Raw genomic sequence first — 14,092 nt, 5'->3', positions numbered from 1 at the left:
AGAAATGCTCTATCTAAACTTGGCTTTCCAGGAGGAAGGAATCCCCCCCTCCCTCCAAGAGGCATGCCCCACTAGATGACATATTATAGCGCTACCGGGTGAAACACACTACCTGGAAGGCTGAGACAAAGCTAAGAAACACAGTTAATATTTCTGTCAGTGTGGAGCTAGGTAAGTAATGATACAGCGACCTTGTAACTAAATCTTGGGCCAGTAGAGAGAAGTTTTTGCAATGCTGATCTTGTACATTTAGTCTGGATTAGGCAGTGCCCATCTCATGCAAAGAGGCCAGATTGGATATTTAAATATATAATGTTTCTTCTTTTGGTCTCTTTCTCGTCTATCAGTCCCTACTTTGTCTCATGTAAGATGAACTGGGCTTTGACAAGCTCTGGGTGGACATCCTGGAGTTCTCATAGGAAACGGATTTATGTCCTCTTGAGAAAGGCAGAGAAAGGCAAAATGGTATGAAGAAGCCTGCAAAAAAAGTGCCACTCAAGCACCAGCAGGTACCACGATGGGCAAAAAAGGGCTAATGGCCCAGAAGGCACAAGGCACCATCAGAATGCTACCACCAACACTGCTGGCTGACCGCCGACAACACACTACCCCCACAGACCGAGGAGTCAGGCTAGCTTTTCTGGAGCCGGCTCGTTCTCTCTGGGACAGGCCGGAATTACTGCCTCTGGCAATGCTGATTCAGCGAGAGCCTCAGTCAACTGCAAGGAAATTCTAAAAACTGGGATAATACTCAGCTTCCGGCGGCAGGTTTTCTGTTGGATTCCTAAGAGCACAGATAAAAGATCCCGCTTCACGATGTAACAACCTTCCTCATTTGAGATCCTACCGTAGACTAATGCAGGGTCCTGTGCCCAGTTGACGTCTATACACAGAGTGAAGTCAGTGAGAGTTTTGCCATTAACTTCAATGGGGCCTGGATTTCACCATAGTGTACCAGTAGTTCCCGTCTTAGTGAACAGAATTTGTTTTTTCTCCTCCTGGCACATGCCTAGAAGCTCCCCTGGACAATCAAGCTCCTAAAATTGTGCTACCACCACAAGAGCAGAAGAGACATAGCAGCTTAGCGAAGGACATCTGAAGTGACCCCTCTTTAACGTGTTCCTTGAATATGGAAAATCTTTGAGTCCCACCTACCTGAAAACAACCCCCAGAAGTGACATCACTGCATCAGCCAAAACTGAATGGATGAGGCGGGGACCTTTCGCAAGACTGACACAGAACCACACTCCCACCCTCCTTCTCCCCACAAACTTCCTGCTATCTGCAGTATATTAACTAGTATTCTCTGTGTAACAGCAGTGCTTGGGGGCTCCATGGGGCTAGGCACAGTACGAAGACATACGGTCCCTACCTCAAAGACAGCTTCCCATTTAACAACAGACAAAGGGCGGGAGAGGAAACAGGAGGACAGAGAGGTGCAGCGACTTGCACAGCCACACTTGAAACAGAGATTTCCTGAAATCTAGCTCAGCGCCCTGTCCACTGGCCTCTCAAGAGAAGCAATTCCAAGGGAGCAGCTGGGCAGATCTCACCACTAAGCTCCACTTCCAGATGTTACTCACTTTTACAAACTCCGCTTTCTGCATAGGATCCCACGGGACAGTCAGGAACACAGCGATCCCTCAGCAGCAAGTGACGGGCGTTCTGACACTTCAAGCAGACGCTGCCCGTGTCGTGGAGATCAGCCACGCACTGGTGACACAAAGGATGACAGTCTAAAGAGAAAAGAAATAGGGGGTACCAATGAAGGAGGCTTCTGACCATCATCTCGCAAAACAGCCCTGCTCAGAGACAATGGCACTGAGAGAGCACAAGGAATATATTTCGGAAAAGTAACATTAAGAGCACTTTGCATGCACAACTCTCATTCGGAGCAAAAAGGGATCAGGGGCTAAGACTGTCCTTATGAAGGTTTGCAAGAGGCATTATCAGCAAATATTAGGCCCACCTCCTCCCCAATTTTTACTCTGTGTTATTTTCAGGCACTGTGGTGCTGCAGCTTTTTACTTAGCATCAGACAGTGCGCACACTGCTTGAAAGTTCTTGAGCTGCCTTTTGCTGAATTCAGGTGTACTCCCCACTTCCCCCCTAATGGGCGAAGATGGTTCAAAGCTCTCTCCTAAAAAAAAAAAAAAAAAAAGGCACTTTTTTTTTTCTTTCTAAGATTAATCTTTCTAAAAAGGATGCTGCTGGCTGTACAGATTCTATGCTCCCAAAAAAGCATGATCGGAGCAAGTGGATCAATTTTCTCCTGCGGTTCACATTGCCCAGGTTTTCCCACCCGGCACTCCCAAAAGGATTAGCCAGCCTTACAAACCTCTTTTTCAGCAGCACACCAATTAATGGCTCCTGACCTTCCCCTGAACCTTGAGAGCTTCAAAAGGTTTTACAGCAAACCTTTTGTACATATATAAGGACAATGCAAGGTACCCGGGAAGCCAAATTAATCCTCATTACAGTAATTCAGAAAATTACCAGGGAAATGATGGCCGTCTTGAAAGAAATGTAATAATGAGATTTCTACTGAGAACTAACCTTTCTGTCCTTTGTCTCTCCTGAAACTTTCATTGAGAATTGTAGTGTTTTGATTCTAAAGAACGAGGCTGGGATTTTCAAAGGAGCCTAAGAGAGTTAGGCACCCATTTCCATTGGGGTAGGGATGCTTAACTCCCTTAGGCTCCTTTGAAAATCTCAGTCTGAATTCTTCCCCGGGTTACACATGCACAAGTCTTCCTGAATTCAGGGGGAGCTCTGTGCACGTGCAGCCGAGGGCAAAATTTAATGCAGGAAGTATACAGTATTTCAGATCATTCAGGTAGCTGCATACTTCATCCCCTAACCTACTACATATTTCATTCCCTGAGACTCTGGCATAAGGTGCTAGTATTTTGCGTCATGAACTTTTTAAGCAGTGTGGTGCATGCACTTTGGGTCAATATTGTTTATTTATTTATTTTAGTGCCTAAAGAGTGCTGAGCACCCCTATGGTAATGGCCGGCAGCGTAAAACCCTATGAAAGGCAACATAAAACCCTAAGAACATAGAAGACACAGCCCTGGCCCCAAAGAAGCAATCTTACAGATAGGGACCTAACAACCAAAGGGAAAGGAGAACAAATGTTATGGCTAAGATCATGAAATTGCTTTTTCTAAGAACATATGTTTCTTGATAGTAAAGATCAAGTAATGCCTGTAGTGTGCCATGATTCACAATGGAAAACCTCATCCATCCTGCATACACAGCATGCAAGGGTTAGTGTATTGTGTGCTTCAGAATCCTGTGTGTGAAAAGAACTAATAAAATATCACGCAAAGCTTCACACTACACTCTGTGTAATGCCATATATTTGTAGTATGCTAAGGCCCTGATCCTGCAATGAACTCAGAGTGGATAGAACCTGTACCCCCATGTATTCCCCCCGAAGTCAGAGGTGGTTGGCATGATCCCAGATGTCTTATCCTGCAGAGTTTATGGCGGGATCAGGGACTAAGGTTCCATACATATGATTATATATGTTGGTATGTTGTATGTAATTTATGTGGGATAGTTTTTTTTTTTTTTAAGTAGTAAGATCATGAGCATCTATGTACACCCTCCTTAAGCACTAAAATTAGCAGCAGTAGGTTTCACTAATTTCTCATGCTCCCCCTATTCACCTAGTAATTCATTTACTCACCCTACAATATTAGTGTCCTACTGTCTCCAAGTGTCTGTGCTGGATGGTGATAATTGGATAATTGTTGGTTAGGTGCAATAAATAGACAAATACACCAGGCACTGAAATACTCTAGCGATGAGCATGGAATAAATATCTGTGGCAGGTAAACGCGATAAATGCAGACTAACAGAGAGAAAAGTACCTGCCGAGTGCAATTAACCAGACTCTCATCTAAATAATTTTTTGTTCTCATGTTGGAAAAGTCCAAAGACATTTAAAAGGTGTAAGTGCCTACAGAGCTGGGTGATGGCATGTTTTTCTCCTCTTTACAGGCTTGCTGTGTTTGTTCCTATGTGTTAAAACAGTTCCTTTCATTCGGCTGTTGCTTCCTGAGAAATCAGTCCTATATTCACCCTCGATACTTTCAATGTGCGGAGCTCAAAGAACACTCACACGATTGACTTACCCCAGAAAGCCAACGGCTTGTGGTGAATTTGAAGGACCATGGGGAACAAGTGGTAGAGAAAAGGAAGAACAAAAGTACTTTGTACTGTAAAAGGTTACATAGATTTTCACAGCAGGCTCCCTTTTGGCTAAGAAGGAAAAGGAGCAGAGTATTCTCCTTATAGTTCTGAATGGCCCCCCCGCTATCAGCCCAGCACCAATATTTGTCTTTTTACTTCTGCTTGACCCCTTCACACCACTCCTCCCTGCACCTTATCTAGGATGTGATTTCAGCTGCAGGAGTGTACTGGCTGGCATTTTCAAGGAGGCCTAAAGGAGTCAGGCATTCAACTCTCATTGAAAATCAATGTGAGTTAGGTACATTACTCTGTGAGTCCTCTTTCAGAATCCCACACAGACTCTTCAGAGTATGACGGTGTCACCTTGATGATAGTCCCAATGTCCTCTCGCTCATTCTCCTCCTCACGATCACAGAGCTGCTTTCATAACAGCCAACGACTTAACTAACCTTGTTTCTCAGCAGGCACTAGGGTTCCTCTTTCTTCACCTGGTTCCCCACCAAAATCTTACTGAGAGGGAGCAAGATGTAACAGCTACAGCAAGATTTAACTCCAGAGCACTATCAAGCCACCGCTATGCACGTCTTTCACTAGAAATGTAAAGAAAACACTGCCCCCCTCTGCATGGAAAGGGATCTGCAGCTGACCTGCCTAAACTCACAGGGGCGACCGCTTAGCTTGTGAAACACACAGAACAGGGACTCATCATGAAGCCAAAACTGTTCCTGAAGCATTAGTCAACACTCAAAGAACCCAGAGCCATTCATGCCCTCTTGACTCCTCCATTAGCTAAGCTAGCAAATGCTTGTGTTGACTTGTTTAGCTATACCTAGCCTTTTAAGGGCTCCTGCGGACATATTTTCCCTTGCAAATGCTTATCCATATTGTACCCATTAGGATAACAGAGAATATGGGGATAAGAACAGGGCATTATATTAAATCAATAATCTAATACCATGTAATTCACAGGCATGTCATCATGCAAACTTCCCACAACAACTTACAATGAATCCAAAGAGAAAAGTCAATAGAGTTTAGTCAGAAGGTCATCTAAAAACAAAAAGCTTTTTACCTTACTCTTGAAAATGCTGAAGGGGGCATTCTCCCATAAACAAGCACACTCAGCTCCTTATAAAGTTAATGGGACCTTGGCAGTCTCATAGAGAGATGCTTATATTACCACAAAGAGCAGGAGCGTCTCTGAACACACTGACGAGAGGAATTCCAGAGGAATGGGGCATGAGACAAAACAGCCCAGACCAAAGCAGGGAGGTGGTTCTTGCATTTCTTCACCTAGATCCTCAGCTGGTATAAATTGGCATCCCAATTTACACCAGCCAAGAACCTGGACCCTTATGTCCACATCCAGCCTGAGGATCCGGTTAGGGGGGCTGACCAACTGTATGTGTGGATCTGAAGAATACCTGTGAGAATTCCAAAATGGAAACTTTAACTAGGAAGTTTGGAGTTATTGAATAAGAGGTGTCATCCCTGTGGAAACTGAGGTGATCAAGATCAAGAGCTGTCTTGAATTCCATCACCATGTCAGTCATCTTCTCTATCAGTTCTTCTCGGAAGCCTTTGATGGCTGGAGGTTTATAGGTCAGCAAAATGCCCAGGTGAGCCTGGGCTCTGAATTCTCAGGCTCTTCCACCATGTGAGACCTCAGGTTTTCCTGTGATTTTCTCATGGATCTTCAGTTAAGTACTTGAGAATACTCTTGAAGAAATCTGAAGAAACTCTGAAGAGAAGGTGGGATTTCACCAGAAGGACAGTAGATTTCACCAGAAGGACAGTAGTTTTGAAGGCGAAACTTTTCAAGTAATTGGTTCCCAAGGTTTATGAAGCTGAACAAAAACCTTTACTAGTAGTTGGAAAATGTCACGTAATCTTTGTCAAATTTTGGAAAGATGAAAACACCACAGACACCTAAAACTGGATTGGAAACAGCTAAAAATCCAAACATACACCTGAAAATGATCCCTAACTCTTATATGGCGTTTTCCACCAATTGATCTCAAAGCTCCTTATAAAGGAAATCAGGATCATTATCCCATTTTACAGACAGGGAAACTGACTTGCCCACACAACATCTCAGGAGTCTCAGCCCAGCGTACTGGCATTGCCCCACACAGCCCCCAGGTAACCTGTACATTCCTCGGAAGCTTTTTCGCAGAGGCTTTGGATACCTTGGACTAGAGTTTGAAAACCCACTTCTGCTTCAAAATATTTGAAGCATTTTTTCCTCTTGTGATAACTGAAGTGCATTTCTGTGACCGTGTTAAGCATAACACTATTTTATTGATATTATTAAAAAATGCAACAATAAAATTCATTAGAAGTTAATAGTTTCACTTGACAGCTGGCTTTCTCCATCATTCATAAAAGATTTTCTCCCCGTGGATAGAAAAAGAAGAAGATGAGGCTCCAATGCACAGTGCACCCTTTAAGTCCCGACAAAATTCTGCCCCCAGGGTCAGCGAGGGACTGGAATAACAAGCAATCGTGATGATGGATAGATAATTGTAAAAACATTGCTTTTGAAGCAAAGTCAAAAACCTTGCAGATATTAAAGCAAATTGTACATAATGTAAATGTAATGGTTTCTGACGTTCGCTTTTATGGGACAGCTGCTTTCAGACTGATCATTAATAACCTGTAAAGGCAAGTGTATAGAGTAACATTTCAATCTGTGTTGAGTGAGGAGGCTGACTGAGATGCAACAACAGCACAGATGCAAGGGACAGGGGCCATCAGCATGTGCAATTTGTTCTAACATTAGACAGAAGTTTGGAACAAGGAGCAACATCCCCTCCGGCCACAAATATCTCCCTCAAAGACCCACCCATAGATGTTTTAAAAAGTCAGCCAATAGCAACACTCTTCCTACAGCACTTTTCGTCAGAGGATCTCAAGGCACTTTACCTACATCCGTGCACACACACCCCCGCCGCTGCCACTGTGAAGCAGGGAAGTATTATTCCCACTCTATAGAAGCACAGAGAGATGAAGGGCCTCATCTTGTGCCTTTGAAGACATTGGCAGAACTACCATTGACTTCTGTGGTGCAGGGTCAGGGCCTAAGTGACTTATCCAGGGTCACACAGCAAGACTGAGGCAGAGCTGGGAACAGAACTGAGATCTCCTGCCCCTCTTTGCTGTACTGTAACTATTAAGCCTTCCCTCCTATTCTAGGGCTTGAGCCAAAGGCCACTGAAACTCTTTGACCTCAGTGGGTTTGAATAAGGCCTTTGAAGTGTGGTTCTACTGAGAAGTGATTCTGTAAAAATAGCACTGTGGGGGGCCAATGCTTGTTGCTTCAGTGATTTCCAGATCAAACTTGGCTTTGTTTAGAAGGAAAATGATGGTCCTTCCAACTGCCAGTGTTTCATATACAGCCTAAGCTCTGAAAACTAAGCTTGGTTCTTTCGGGCTCGTGCATCATTGCCAATAATAAAGAGTCTGCAGGCCAAATCCAAGCCATGCAGGGCCCAAGGACATGAAAATAACAGTGTGCTTACCATCCTACAAGACTCTACCAAACTTATAGAGATGACAGTGAGCAATTAAAACATACGCACAAACCAGAGGCAAAGAAAACCAGTCCCAAGGCTAACCCTGACGTGATAGATATTACTCATTCTTTCCAGTAAATCTTACAGCTAGGAATGGCAATTCAAAGGGGATCTGCTAGAGGGAACACAATGAAAGGTAATGGCAAAATAAAGTGGAGGAAATAAAGGATTTCTCTGCATAGAGCTACAAAGCATAACACATTAATGAGCTTTCTAATGTGCTAATCCTACAACAGAATCAGCTAGCCAGTGGGACACTGGAATCTGTGGTAGCAGATCCCTACGTAGGATTGGGGACCTAAATAAGCAATTAATGCTTCAAACTGGTTTCAAAAGATAAAGCATTCAACCACCACAAAAGGCACACTTTTTCATACAATGAAGACCCAGGCCACAAGCAAACACAACGGAGCAGATTCGCCATTGTGTTACACCAGTTCTACAGTGATGTAACTCCAATTAAATCAATGAAGTAGTGAATCAGGCCAGTGAGCTGGAGTAATATTCTGTTACAAACAAGCACATTTTTACATCCTCTGAAACTTTACAGAGAAATCATAGAAGTTATAGAAATGTAGGGCTGGAAAGGACCTAGAGAGGTCATCAAGTCCAGCCCCTTGTGCAGAGGCAGGACCAAATAAACCTAGATCATCTTGACCTAGACCACCTGTATATCTAACCTGTTCTTAAAAACCTCTCACAATGGGGATTCCACAACCTCCCTTGGAAGCCTATTCCAGTACTGAACAACCCTTACAGTTGGAAAGTTTTTCCTAATATCTAACCTAAATCTCCCTTACTGCAGATTAAGCCCACTACTTCTTGTCCTACCTTCAGTGGATGAGGAGAACAATTAATCACAGTCATCTTTATAACAGTCCTTATCATATTTGAAGACTTATCAAGTTCTCTCCCTCCCCTCACTCAGTTTTCTATTCTCAAGACTAAACATGCCCAGTGTTCCTAATGCTTTCTCACAGGTCAGGTTTTCTAAAGCTTTTTTTCATTTTTGTTACTCTCCTCTGGACTCTCTCCAGTTTGTCCACATCCTTCCTAAAGTGTGATACCCAGGACTGGACACAGTCCTCCAGCTGAGGCCTCACCAGTGCCGAGCAGAGCAGCACAATTACCTCCCGTGTCTAACATATGACACTCTTGTTAATACACACCAGAATGATATGAGCCTTTTTCACAACTGCAACACACTGTTGACTATATTCAATTTGTGATCCATTATAACTCCCAGATCCTTTTCAACAGAACTACCACCTGGCGAGTTATTCCCTGTTTTGTAATTGTGCGTTTCATCTTTCCTTCCCAAGTGAAGTACTTTGCAGTTATCTTCATTGAATTTCATATGGTTGATTTCAGATCAATTCTCCAATTTATCCAGGTCATTTTAAATTCTAATCCTGTCCTCCAAAGTTCTTGCAACTCCTCCCAGCTTGGTGTCATCCACAAATTTTTTCAGCATACTCTCCACCCCATTATCCAATGTAGCTTTTAACTCTTTGAAATGCTGAATTATTTTCATAGGTGTCATTCACTGTAATCATTCGGCTGCAGGCATTAGCTAAACAAAATCACGACTCATGTCTCCTTCTTTCTATAAATTGATAAGTAACCCTGCTTTGTGTACATTCAGAGAACTGCAGAATACATTTTGGACATTTCTCCCCTCTTTAGCTATCTTGTTCCTTCCTTTCCCATTTCTGCGGTGGGCAGGCAAAATAATATATCTCCTAAAAAAAAAAAAAGGAAGTCCTGGAAGTTGAGATCAAAGAAACAAATCTTATATTGGAAAAAAAAAAAAAGAAGTCTATGTTGGCGGTGGGTGGGAGTGGGGAGTCAGGACTAACTTGAGAGTGATAATCCTTGAATAGATTTACTTATTACGTCTAGTGCATTTTTTCCCCCTCCTTTTTTCAGATCATTTATCTTTCTTGGAGCCTCTCAGTGCTGCCATAGGCCTCACAAGCTGTATCTTTTCTTTGATAAACTAAAATAAATAAATAAATGGAAACAATACAGCTCAGAAGTGACTGGAACTGTTCCCAGAATGTGTTTATCCTTGACTGCATGATGGATTAAATGAGATTTTTCTTTTTTAAACAGGTAAATGCAATTAGTGGCTTCTGATGATAGGCTGAAGTGCATGTATACAGTACCCACAGAGAGTAACCTCTGAATAAATCCTCCTATCTCTCAAAAGTGCACACATCAAACCCAGCTATGCCAATATTCCTGTAAGGCCCGATAAGCTGTTTCTCAGAATCATGGGATGGGTTTTTAATTCATCTTTCTGAAGCCCTATGCTGCGGTAAAGCAGCATCCCTGGCTGCTGGCCCACCACGCTGTTCCTGATTCTCCAGGGATACCACTCTCGTCAACAGCTGCCGAAGGCCCCTTCAGGCATTATGACCACCTATGATTGCATCTTTCTCTGGGGTGGAGCTTGTGATGGTGCCCTTCCTGGTATGGTAATTGAGTTCAGGGCACTGACTTAGGGGATGAACACAGCATGTCCAGTGTCTTAAGTGGCAGGCTATTCCCCATGAGGGGCCACAGACCCAAAGACAGCTGATTGCCATGACTGGCAGCCCCATTCCAGAGCTTCGCCTGGAACAGGAGGTGGTCCAATGGTCTGACTGCCTAACTGAATTGTCCACAAAATTGTACAAGTTCCAGCTACTTAAAACCCTCTGAAGAGAATCAGCAATCACTGAACACAGCACAGTTGAGGTCTGTATTATACTCTGGCAGCAGCTGTTAAATAAGAGCTGATTTGTTATGATACCATTAACTGTGTGAACACTCTACTGCTTTTCATAATATTGCAACGTACCACTTTCCAGACATAAGCCCAATCCTCCCCAAAATAAGCAGCAACAAGCCGGGAAGGACAAGTCAGCCCTCACCTCCCTCTCTCATGATCAGAGATGAGAACCCCCTTCCATTCTCCACAGAGATCAAAGCTATCAGAGATCTCTTGTCCCTGTTGACTCACACCAGCTAGTAGCAGGGGGACAGGCATTAGTTTGTGTGGGGTTTTTTAAGACTGTCCATTGGACGATCAGAATCGGCCTATCTCCCCTTTTGGGGCTGCACATGGAATGACTGCATATACTGGGGCTGGGGCTAGAGAAGTCAAGGGGAAAAGAAGAGGAACTCAGGTGTGGGTTCATTTGCCCAAGTTCTCCTCTAACTCCCTGCCTCAGAGTGGCTTTTGACCCTCTGCAGAAGACTGCATCCCACCAACCTCTTCAGGAAGAAGCACAGAGTCAGCACCCATGGGCTTCCACCATCTGTGCAGCTTAAACTCAGGGTCCCTTGTGCTGGATGGGTGGTAGAGCTGAAAACCTCTGTATTTCTATAATTTGCAATTGGCCTCACACAGCTCGAAGAGAAATAAAACACAGTGGTAAGTGGTCGTGCCATATGGTATGTCTAGTGGTTTAGCAGTACTTTTTAGTCATATTATTTTATCAGTAACTATCATTTTGGCTCCTTTATGTTACAGTTGTACACTGAAATATCTGGTTACTATTGAAGAATGGCCAGGAGTCTGTACAGACTGTGCCATTTCCTCCTCTCACTTACCAACACAATATCCCACAAGGTTCAGGTACTGCTCCTCCTTGCAGCTGGTCCTGCACTTGCCACTCACAAAGGTTGCATGGGGATGGCAGGTTATGCAGTCAGAGTCTGAAGGACCTTTGCACTTTTTGCAGGATGGATGGCAGGCTGCATGAGAAAACACCACTCACTGTTAAGATAATCAGTACCTCAGCAAAACATACATATATACATATATATATATACACACACATATATATACACACACGGGGGGGGGGGGGAAGGGGGGAGAATCATAGGGCCTAATTCTCCATTGCCCAGCTCCTTGTGTCATCATTTACACCTCTGCAATGGAGGTGTAAATTGCTACCACGGTGTAAGTGACTAAATTCTGATCTGGAAGGATTTTACCCCCTCTCCTCTTTTGGCTCGACAAGGGGCAAGCAGCAGGAAATTAAAGACCTTTGTGCTTGTCCTCTGCATAAATCAAGATCTAAATCCATATAAAATATAGAGATCATCTGCCAGCCTGTGTGTATATATACACATACACACATGCACGCACAGCAAGAGACAGGGGAGAGATAAAGGATCATGATGGCATGGTATAAAAGTTTTATTAGCATGAGTTCGGGATGGCCACATTACTCATGAATGGGGAAGCCAGGAGTGATTTATGGAAGTGTCCCCCAAACTCACTCAATAAAACCTAAATACCATGCCACATATTTTACAGTAAAACTACTCCAGAAAGAGATGAAGAGTGTTCTAAAATATTTTTATCGAGACAATGTTTTGCATCCTTCTACCTACAAATCCAGGAGTCTTATTACCAGGATTCCAACTGTGCAGACCTCTGAGGGAAATTTAAAAAAAAAAAATACTGAAACTAATGATGTCTAAAAACCTCTAAAAATTCCCCTGAATAAAAGTGTGCAACTTCAGAAGTGTAACAACATCGCAGGACCTCCCCGGACTAGAAATAATTGCTCGATCTCTAATGGAAAGCTAGGATTCTCCCATTTCATATAATATAAAGCTCCTTCTTCTAGTCCTGAAAAGTCATCACCACCTATTTCTGACTGAGCCACCTGACTATTATTATTCAGAGGCTGGAATGAAATGGAATGAAACATTTTAAACACTGTAAAAATCGGGTAGACACAGGTTATGTTAACATTATTGCTTGTGCCTGTTTAAAAGCTACAGATGTTCTACGTTGGCAAGGTGTGAGATGAGGTAATTTTCTTTATGCCTATGTTTGCCACTTACACAACACCACCATCCCAGGATCAGACACATTTCAATGCAACTAACAGTTAGCCATGAGCCAGGATCTCCTCGGTGGCAGTACAGAACACCAAAATCAATGTAATTTTTGTAATCACTTGCCCAATAAACATCTTTATAGAGTATTTCTTGGCTAAAATCCAATAAATAGAACATGGGATCTCAGAGGAACTTCGTTTCTCCAATTTGGAGGCCTCCTACCCAGTGGTAACCAGTTCATTGAAGAAATTTAGTATCATTTTTGAAAATATCTAGCCCAGTACACATTTATGGACAATGGCTGCAATCTGATAAAACCAGCTGATGACCTTGAAACGAAGTCTGAGAAACATATCACATTTCAAACCTTGCCCTCCCCCTCCCCCCCCCACCTTCCTGGGGTCAGCAGCTAATAACGAAAGATTGCACCAAATCCCCAGATTCTGGCTCAATGGGTACATAGGAATTCATTGTGCCATTCAGCCACAGAGTGACTCATTCTGGTAATCTGATTATATTAGATTAAATGACGTGGATGAAAACTGATTGGCTGAAGAAGCTTATACTCATAATTATACTGCAGCTGATGTGCACGTCAGAAATACAACACCCTTCCCTAGTCCGATAAGTACACCCATTTAGAATTATGTGTTTTCTCACGCAATTACATAATTTCCTCCTCATAAACCCAGTGCTATAGTAAACTACAGAGTAAAAATAATCTAATTCGCAGTGACAATGTGTTTTTCTAGCCTTTTGAACCATTGAGCATAAACCATTCAAAGGTTCTTAAAAAAAAATCTAGCTGCCTATTGTCTTGCTTATTTTCCATTATTAAAATAGAATGGTAATTCTTTGCTGTCTGTGGATGCACAAACTAGATACTGCTCTTGATCCATACACACAAATTCCCATGGAAATTAAATGGGAGCTTTGTTGAAGACTTAGGTTAGCATACTTCAAATGTTCCTAAAACCACAAACAAATAAATGCTATAAAAACAAGAGATCTGTTTCCTCATCCCAAATACAAAATTATTTGTTTTGAAAGGCAGAAAACTATTTCCAGCTACATAATGCCTAGACACAGAGCATTTGATGGTTTTCTTAAAGATGTTCTGGAGCATTCTGTGTAATGAGAAAATACGTTACCCTGAGCCCTGATGGCTGGAAAGAAAGATAACCCAGTTAAGTCCACTGCTTCCCCTCCCCAGCACAGTCCAATTTTGTTTTCATCTCCTTATTTAAGTCTATTGGAGGTAACATCTGCACGATAGCCTGAGCCCCACTCATACTCACATGCACAACTCCCACTGAAGTCATTAAGCCAAATACAGCTCCGGCACAAATCCACTTTAGTTAGTGGAGTTGCACCCAGTGACACCAGCATTGAATTTGGCCCTAAGAGAGTGGCACCCGTGTATATGAGAGCATCACCGGACAGCCTAGCTTGGTCCTTCACTCTACTGT

The 14,092-nt window shown here is 42.9% G+C and overlaps 1 protein-coding gene across 4 annotated transcripts in view; it reads right to left on the bottom strand.

The window, feature by feature from the left end:
• Positions 1 to 14,092, bottom strand: part of FRAS1 (Fraser extracellular matrix complex subunit 1) — a 306,626-nt gene that overhangs the window by 116,959 nt on the left and 175,575 nt on the right. For all 4 annotated transcript variants that reach the window (XM_048846813.2, XM_075127463.1, XM_075127464.1 and 1 more), the window contains 2 exons: positions 11,379 to 11,522; positions 1,584 to 1,736 (listed from right to left, as the gene is read on the bottom strand). In XM_048846813.2, coding sequence (XP_048702770.2) covers positions 1,584 to 1,736; positions 11,379 to 11,522 — 297 coding nt within the window. The remainder of the gene's footprint in view (positions 1 to 1,583; positions 1,737 to 11,378; positions 11,523 to 14,092) is intronic.

The sequence above is a fragment of the Caretta caretta genome, chromosome 4 (assembly GCF_965140235.1).
Source record: "Caretta caretta isolate rCarCar2 chromosome 4, rCarCar1.hap1, whole genome shotgun sequence".
NCBI classification, from domain to species: Eukaryota; Metazoa; Chordata; order Testudines; family Cheloniidae; genus Caretta; species Caretta caretta.
The sequence above is the reverse complement of the archived record's forward strand: the minus strand, read 5'-3'. Positions and strand labels throughout refer to the sequence as shown.